Genomic DNA, 9,020 nt, shown 5'->3' on the forward strand with positions numbered 1-9,020 from the left:
GCAGGAAGATGCCTAGCAGGTAAAAGCACACCTACCCCAGGCCTGACAACCCGAGTTTGATCTCCATCCAGTCCCTGCATAGTTCAAGGAGAGAACCAACCCAATGTTTTCCTCTGAACCCTATATACTGTAGCTCTAGGTTTGGAAGGGCAGAGAGGCAGATTCTGGGAGCCCAATGGCCGGTCAGCATAACCCAAATGGAATGCATCTGGCTCAGTGAGAGATCCTGTCCTAGAGGAATAAGGCTAAGATCTAAGATGGATGGTCTTTTTGTAGCTTACACACACACACACACACACACACACACACACACTATATCAAAAGTATTTTTTAGAATGAGCAAAGGATCTGAATAATTAGTTTACCACAACAGATACAAATGTCCAGTAAGGGAATGATAAAAAGATGTTGACAGAAAAATGTAACTGAAGGTCACAATGAGATTGCACCTCTCGTGACAATAAGCTACAGAGAAACTGAAGCTCATCCCCTGCTGGTGTAGAAGCATAAGGGTGCAGACTCTGGAAAAAGTTGGCATTTCCCAAGAGTTCAACAAAAATATCTTAGGACCTAGCAATTCCACTCCAAGAGAAATGAAAACTATGTCCATACAGAAGCTTGCATATGAACATCATAACAGCACTGTTTATAATATCCCCCAGACAGAAACAACTCAAATTTGTCTGTCCCATGACAAATGTGATGCCTCAACACAATTGAACATCTGGCAACAGAAAGGGGAGAAATATGACCTTACACTGCCAGAGAGATGAGCCTTAAAGCATTATTCCAAGCTGGGCAGTGGTGGCACACACCTTTAATCCCTGCACTCTGAAAGCAGAGGCAGGTGGATCTCTGTCAGTTCGAGGCTAGTCTGATCTACAGAGTGACTTCTAGGACAGCAAAGGCTACCTAGAGGAACCTTGTCTTGAAAAACCAAAAGAAAAAAGAAATTATTCCAAGGATGAATCCAGTGGTGCAGACTTTACTCTCAGTTCCTCAGATGGCTAAATCTAGGAGGGTTCCAAGTTCAAGACTCTTTGGGGCTTCAGAGTGAGCAAGGCCAACCTGGGCTACTTTAGCAAGGCTTCACTTCCAAATGAAAAATAAGGGGTTAGGGAATATAAGTCAGTGGCAGGGTACTTCCCCAGTACATGCTCCGTCATCCAAAGTAAGTGAAGCTAATAACTAAGAGGCAGGTATTAGTCTCCGTGCATACACTGAGGACGCCAGGGACACCATGGATCTCTGTGGAAGAGCACCTGCTCCAGAAAGAAGACAACCCAGGTTCCAGTCCCAGAGCCATCAGAAGCCAGGGAAAGCGGCATATACCTCTAATCCCAGTGCTGCTGGAGGCAGAGACAGGAGGATTGACCTACCTGCCTAGCTCAGGGTTCAACTAGAGACCAGGTCTCAAAGCAATCAGGCAGAGTGACAAAGCAGAACAGAGGTCCTTCTCTGGAACACAGCTGCAGGAGAGGAAGAAGGGGGTGGGAGGTCCCCACAGACTTAGCATTTTCTTAGGGTGAGCAATTGAAATTTGGCCAGCAATGGTTAGGTTTAGAGATTCTGTTTAGAGTAATGAAAGAATGCTCTAAAATTGGCTGACTCTGTGAGTAAACCAAGATTTGAACTGTACACTTTTAAGCAAATTATATCTCAGTAAAATACTATTTTTAAAATGAATTTGAAGGAAAATAAAAGAACTAGCTGTGTGAGTAGAGAAGGGAGGCCAAAGGAAGCTATCCAAAGGTCAGAGAAGAAGTAAACACAGTTTATTGACTGTCACAACGAGTGAGAAAGAGCTTAGTATTAAAAAGACACTAGCTGGAAATATACGTTATGCAAATAATGCCAGCACTGAAGAGGCTAGAGCATGTTGGCTGTGAGTTCAAGGCCAGCCTAGGACTAAACAGAACAGAAAGTACAGGTTTAGGCAAAGCCCTGAGGAAGTAGACAGTGAGAAAATGGTGACGTCTTTGAGAGACTGAGAACAGAGATAACTGGTGATGGGGGTGAGTTGAATGTTAAAGGTTACATTCACGGAAGGAGGGGTGCCTTCAGCTGAGTGTGAGAAAGTAAGGGGAGAAGAGAGATTCAAAATAGTAACAAGCACTGGGAAAGCCAGACACAAATAAGAAAACAGAAACAGGGGAAACCCTGTCAAGTAGAACTGAGCAATATGAGAACAGGAGAAATCTGGGGTTTTGCTGGGTTTTGTTTGTTGTTTGTTGCGTGTGGGCACTGAGGGCTTTCTGCTTGCTGTGCTCTGACACTGAGCTGCAGTTTCCTTTAAAAACGTCCTTAAAACTAAGTTTTACAGAGTCTAAGTTGCCCAAGATGGGCTTGAACTTGTGAGCTCCCTATTTCAGCCTCACAATAGCTGGGATTCCAGGTCTCCCAGGTCCAGCAGGCACAGCTTAGAACTATATTTTAATGGAGTTAATGCATTTGATCAAATGATAATCTCAGCTGGACTGCTCATCTGGGGCTTGTGAACCACGATGGCACACATTAGGCTCTTTTACCAGCAGGATGCTGAGGGTGTTGGGAGAAATGCTAGACCAAGATCTCTGTACTGGGGAAGGCAACACTACCACAGGAAGACAGCATTTCAAAGGAAGAAAGGACTTAAATGAAGGGCTCAGCCAAGACAAAAAAAAAAAAAAATCACATAATTTAAATAGGACTCTTTATTATTTATCTGCAAGACCTGAGATTAATGGCCAGTTCTCAGAGGAAAGCTACAAGTAAATGGATTATGGAAAATAAAATTATAGGGTTTAGATAAAATAGCTTCTTAGAAGAACTCATTTGCTCACATTGTAGGCTATGAAACAATGGATTGAAATGACCATGCAAGTCAGTCCATTCTATTACACCACACTGACAGGGCACCGAGTGTGACAGGAAGGCAGGATACACATGCTGCTGCTCCTGGAAGACATTCAATATTTTAGAGCTGGCTTGAAACCTGGTTTCCTGCCAGTGATACGGAAAATAGGATCCAGGAACAACACGCAATGCAGTACAAGCCAATCGGACATAACGCTTTTGCTCTGGGAATCCATATGCAAACAGTCAAGAGTTGGATGCAGAAGGATATAACCACCCTAAATATTCTAATGCAAAAGCATTTGACACTTCAGAATCCCCTCAGTGTTGACGGAATTGATGACAATGCACAGAAGTCTATGACTTACAACCTTAAACAAGAAGTGTTTTGAAGGCTCTTTTCACATTAGAGAAACAGGGAACACTGCAGTGTGGATAGGTCTCTGCCAAGGGGCGGGCCTTACCTTTGCTACCTTGTAGTCACACAAGTACTCCACCTCATAATTGTTTAGATTCCTTTTGGTGATTCCAATCGATTTACATGTGAGCTTTTCTTTTCTACATAATTCCTGGAGAGTATCAAGTGAAACTAGGCAAGGCACACACCAGGCTACAATAAGAAAATAGAATTCTTTACCAATAAAATAGCTACTAGGCTAAAACAAAAGCTTAAAACCCTCTCAACTGACAATTTTACAGTTTAAGAATGCATATCACAGGAAGCTACATATGTGTGTTTAAGAAAAAGTTCTAGGATAAAGAACTGGTTTTGGTGAGTTGGCTTACTTTCCGGTGGACATCTATCCCACTCTTACCCACAATGCCTAATTCTTGCTTGACTACTTAAAATATTTCACATCTAAAATTTCTTAGGGTTACATATAAATGCGAAGGTAAAAAGAAGTAAATTTTTTTTACTGTTCCATTTTATTCTACACAGAATATAACTGTTCTCCTAAAAAAACAGCTAAGACATATTGTTAGAAATATATCTAAAATATATTCTAAAATGGTCACCATTTAAAAGTAACTTCACTTCTTTTAATCAGATGATAAGAATTTAAATCTGAAATACAGTTTTGTAATTAAATCCATATCCTACTTTTCCCATTTTGGAAAATGGCGAGCGATTTTAGCTTCATTTATTTTGCACATGGTGAAATGTATTTTCAACATGCATAAACCAGATAATTCTACTTTAAATGGAGAGCACAGTGAGCTTCGTAATACTCGTTTCCTACAGTTTTCAAGTCAGCAGTTACAAGACAATACACGAGGGAAATAATCTGTAAGCCAGGCTTGAAAATCAGACATACTAAACAACAACCGTACAGAGGCCGGAAATGAGCTGTATTCCATCCTGAATTTAAAAATATAATTACACAACCGATGTCTAGAAAAATTTAACAAACTTCTACACGGCTTTCACTACATGGCTAATATCGGGATAAATACTAGATGATCACAAGTCCTCTGCTCTACCCGTGGTGGGCCACGGAGCTAAACAACTTTGGGATGGTCCCAATCTTTTTGTGTATGGAATTCACTGAAAACAAGTGAGGTTTGTTGAAAACAGAGGTGACCAAAGAAAATGTATGTATAACTCATCAAGTTGTATTTAGTAGTTCTCCAAAGTGGTGGGCAAAAACGTTTTGAGGTAAATTTCCAGGAAGGGAGAACATAACCGTTCTAATTTTCCCACAATCCTTCCTCCTCCTCCCCAAGTAAGGACTTCATTGTCAGAAACCATTAAGCATAGCTTCGGAACTCCAGACACTGCAAACAACTCACATTTCTGGCACCTGCAAAAAAGACTTTCCCTCAAATTTGCCAGAATACATTGATTTGCTTAGGTGTGGTGGTTTGGGGGCAAGAAAGTTGTAACAAACGTCTCATAAATCGCTTCTAAAAATCTTAAGGCTGTTTTGTCTAATGCTAATCTCCTTATGCTAATCATCTGCAAAGGAGAGTCCCTCTTGTTTATGTAACCAAGCTGTTTGATTTTTTTTTTTAATTTTTACCCCTAGCCGAGAATCCAAAAACACAACCCTATAATGGAGGGTGGCGCTGAAAAGGATCAACGTACATATATTCGTATGAAAACGTCATAAGGAAGCATTATGTGTAGTTACAACGCTCCTCCCCTCGCAACAAAAATGCTACATTTTGGGCATCTCGGAATATAAAAACAAAACAAAACAAAACAAAACTGCCTACACTTGGTTTACAAAAATCCCACAGCCTATAATGAGAGGAAAATGCATCATTGTCCAGATTATTTTATAACATCTCGTTTATAAAAAAATCATTCCACCACCATCCCCACCACTCTTCAAGGAAGCAAGAGTTAGGGGAATAATAAAGTGTCACCACGTGAGTGGAGCGGAGGAAAAAGCCGGAGAACCACCTTTTTATTCCAGAAGGAAGGCTTTGCACACTTCAGACTTTCAAAGGGCGCGCGACTAGAGCGCACGCACGCGCACTGCGTGTCCCGGGCTTCAGCATCCACAGAAATAACCCGCAAGTTCCAACCGGCCCCCCAAAGTTTCCAGTAGCTCGGGGTTGCGTCTGCAGACGCTTCGCGGCGATGCCAGGCCCGTTCGAACGCAGGCGCTTGAGCCCCGCTACCACCCCCGCACTCCCGGCTCAGCCGTGGCGACAGCGACCGCGACCGCGGCAGCGCGTGTGCTTCCCTGCTCACCCTTGAATAAGGCACCTCGTGCACACTCGTCACCAAGGACCGCGGCCCGCGGAGCTCCGCACCTCGCGCGGTCGGCGCCGACGCCGGCGCGTCTCCCGCCCTCACACGGCCGCGAGCGTCGCGCCATCAGGGTGTCCGCGCAGCGGCGTCTCGCCGTCCGCCTGGGCTTGGGCCTCGGGGGCGGACCTGGAGCCCGGTGACACTGCGCTCCGGCCTCACCGCTCCGTGCCTTGGCCCTGGCCGCCGCCATCTTGCGGAGATTTCATTCAAACTGGCGCGGTCACCGGAATAACTCAGAGGGCTGCCTGCCCCGCCCCGGCCCGCGAGGGACTCGGAGCTGGGAGGCTGTAAGGAGCGAGGCGTTCTGACGTCATGGAGGCCGAGCCCCGCCCTGGTGGCCACCGCGCCTGCGCCGCGCGGTGGGGCGGGCGGGGGCGGAGCTTAGCCCTGGAAACTGGCCCCGCCCTTCGGGGGGCGAGTTACTGGCTTTGACTTCGGAGGATGCTTGCCAGGATTCCCAGGAGATGCATCGAGGCTCTTCACAAAGACCTGCTAGCCACAAAACACAAAATAGGCTGTGCGGGGTTAGTGTGCGCAGGTAGCTTCTTTCCCACTCCTATTCCTCAACACCTCAAACCCAACCAAGCCCCACTACTTTTCCTTTCACTCCACACCACCACGTGGGGCTCAGGATCTTAAAATTTGACGCACGTTGGGTTCACCCGGAGAGATGTGGTCTGTTGAAATCAAAAGAGATTCTGATGAGTTGATGTGACCATGTAGCCCCTGGACTCAAAGGAAAAGCCTGACAATTGTCAGAACCCAACCGACCCTTCCAATAACTCATCTTAAATTAAGGCAAACTTACAAGGTACACTTAAGACTAGGACTTAACTAACATTATTAGCAGCTTTTTTGTTTTTAAAGATTTAATTTTATTTATTTTATGTGTATGAGTACACTGTAGCTGTACAGATGGCCATGAGTCATCATGTGTGTGGCTGCTGGGAATTGAACTCAGGACCTCTGCCTGCCTCGCTCGCTCCTGCCCCGCTCGCTCCTGCCCCGCTCGCTCCTGCCCCGTCAGATCTCATTATGGGTGGTTGTGAGCCACCATGTGGTTGCTGGGATCCGAACTCAGGACCTTCGGAAGAACAATCAATGCTCTTACCCGCTGAGCCATCTCGCCAGCCCCATTATTAACAGCTTTAAGCTGAGGGCAGGTTGTAGCCATATATGCTCAGAGAGATTCAGGTGGCTCTCGGTTTTACCATTGTAAATCTGAAAACTTGTAAAGGGAACCATTATACACAAAAGATCCTCTGAAATTCCGTGAGCAAGTCATGTTTAAGCTAATCACAAGCACACACTGCCTGCCTCCTCTTCAGCCTAAAACATCTAGCTGCTTTGACTTCTCCATTGCTCCCCTTCCAGCCACTTCCCACCCAGCTAAGGAGACTTTAAAACTTAGAGTGGAACAGGCCTCAGACTTGCTTAGTCTGAGAATCACTTTCAAGTCCTGACCCTCTTGCTTCCACTTTGGTGTGCTGGGATTACAGGTGCTAGCCAAAGCCCTCCCCTCCCCCAGTAAACACTTTAAACTGGAAATCACAGTCTAGATCAAAGGACTCCTCTCACCCGTTTCATGCGCCTCTCCCTTCTGTTTCAGGTGACCAGATTTAACTCACATGTTACTTCTTCAGAGGCCTCTCAGGGATTCTGTCTGGCTTCGTCCTCCAGCTCTTCTTTAAAAGTTTTTGTCAAAATTTGTCAGGGTAGAATCTTACAAATATTTTTGGTCTTGCTAAGTTTCATTTAAAAAATTGGCAAATGCTGGGGATAGGAAGCTAACTTCGTGGAACAGCAGTTGTCTGATAAATCCAAGGCTCTAGGTTGATCACAACATTGCAAATTTTTTATATAAGTTATCTTTTTATAAGTGAAGTGTTTCCCTTATTTTTCTTATCAATTCCAGGGCATAGAGTAGACCCAGCCACTTCAACATTCATTAGTGTCTACTCTCTATTCTCAGAGCGTAGAAGAGTGAGCCTGAAGCCCCTCAGGAAAACCGGGTCTTCCATGTGTAACAACTTTGTTTCCTGACGACATGGTTACCAGGTCTGCATCTGTTCTGTGATCTTTACACACTAATCTGCATAAAACACACCCCTCAGAACATGTCCTCCTCACTAAATGCCCCTAAGCATTTTCTCCCTGACACCAGGAAGGCTGCCATCTGATTTCTTTGGTTTTTCTCATGGATGCACTGTAATTTTCCAGAACTCGTACAACTTGTCTCATATACTGATAGAGGAAAGCATATATCAAAACATAGCTGTCTCCTGATTAAGCCAGATGTTAAGAGGCTTGAAAAGAATACACAATATCAAACACTTCCTGATAGAGCTTCTGTTTCAAAAGTTTTTATAAAGATGCTATTCCCATGAATAACATGCTCAATTACTTTTTACATTTTAAATTTATTTTTAAAATCTATTGAATAACTTGAAAACTCTTTAATTGTCTAAGCAACTATATATATTACAAACAAAAGCTCTTTGGATTATCAATTTTATATACTTTTTTTTAAGGGACAGGATCTCATCAAGTTTTCCAGACTGTCTCTGAATTCCTGGGTTCAAATGATCCTCCTGCCTCAGCTTCCTAGATAAGCTGGACCGCAGGGAAATGCCATGCTGCTTGGTCATAAGACTCTTTAAGAAGACCGGCTTGCTATTGATTTGGAAGAAGAAAATCAGAAGAGGCTGCGGGGCAGGCACCACATTCTTTGGGACAGAAGGGACAGATTAGGATACTTCTCAATTTTCATAACCATTACTGAAAAAATTGTGATTGAATTGTGGAGCTTATCTTTTCTGACTTGAATGTTCTCTGAGAAATAGAGTACAATGCACACTAGATTAAAAATGTGAATTTAAGTAAGCATATAATGTACTTAAAATATTAAGTTGACAAGAATGTAAGTTCAAAAAATAATCTGAATTTTGGTCTCAAATTCACTAAGTGGCCAGGTGGTTGTGATGCATACCTTTAACCTCAGCACTTAGAAGACAGAAACAGGTGGATCTCTGTGAGTGTGAGGCCAGCCTGGTCTACAGAGCAAGTTTCAGGAGGGCCAGGACTACACACAAAGAAATCCTGTCTCAACAAAACAAAACAAAAATTCACCAATTATTCCTGAGACTATGTAACACAGAAACATTTAAACTCTAAAATCTATTTCACCACTAGAAAACAAAAACAATACACATCACATTACTCTCCCCAGAATTGCTACTCAGTGCTGTGGTGAGGCTCACAAGGCTAATGAATTAAAGCAAATAAAGAGTAGCATTTGTTGGGTATTGTGCTGGATAGTTTTATGTCAACTTGACACCAGCTGAAGTCACTTAAGAGGATGGAGCCTCAGTTAAGAAAATGCCTCCAAGCCTGGCGGTGGTGGCGCACGCCTTTAATCCCAGCA

General features: G+C 43.8%; 1 protein-coding gene and 2 long non-coding RNA genes across 7 annotated transcripts in view; 2 read left to right on the forward strand and 1 right to left on the reverse strand.

Moving 5' to 3' along the window:
* Nucleotides 1–5,215, forward strand: part of LOC116082672 — a 13,730-nt gene extending 8,515 nt beyond the window's left edge. Inside the window, exon 4 of the long non-coding RNA XR_004115383.1 lies at nucleotides 4,863–5,215. This is a non-coding gene — a long non-coding RNA (uncharacterized LOC116082672). The remainder of the gene's footprint in view (nucleotides 1–4,862) is intronic.
* Nucleotides 1–6,096, reverse strand: part of Suv39h2 (suppressor of variegation 3-9 homolog 2) — an 18,099-nt gene extending 12,003 nt beyond the window's left edge. The window contains exons 1-2 of one of the 5 annotated variants that reach the window (XM_031359525.1): nucleotides 5,537–6,096; nucleotides 3,300–3,445 (exon numbers count right to left, since the gene is read on the reverse strand). In XM_031359525.1, coding sequence (XP_031215385.1) covers nucleotides 3,300–3,445; nucleotides 5,537–5,786 — 396 coding nt within the window. In that variant the 5' untranslated portion in view covers nucleotides 5,787–6,096. Of the gene's footprint in view, nucleotides 1–3,299; nucleotides 3,446–4,626; nucleotides 4,642–5,242; nucleotides 5,514–5,536 lie in introns of those variants that run through there. The other 4 variants (XM_031359528.1, XM_031359532.1, XM_031359529.1 and 1 more) reach the window with 4 other exon arrangements.
* Nucleotides 5,679–8,482, forward strand: LOC116082671. The gene is made up of 3 exons (XR_004115382.1): nucleotides 5,679–6,134; nucleotides 7,569–7,654; nucleotides 8,128–8,482. It is a non-coding gene; the product is annotated as an uncharacterized LOC116082671 (long non-coding RNA).
* The last annotated feature ends 538 nt before the right edge of the window (nucleotides 8,483–9,020 follow it).

Source organism: Mastomys coucha, unplaced genomic scaffold (genome assembly GCF_008632895.1).
Source record: "Mastomys coucha isolate ucsf_1 unplaced genomic scaffold, UCSF_Mcou_1 pScaffold7, whole genome shotgun sequence".
In the NCBI taxonomy this organism is placed as follows: Eukaryota; Metazoa; Chordata; class Mammalia; order Rodentia; family Muridae; genus Mastomys; species Mastomys coucha.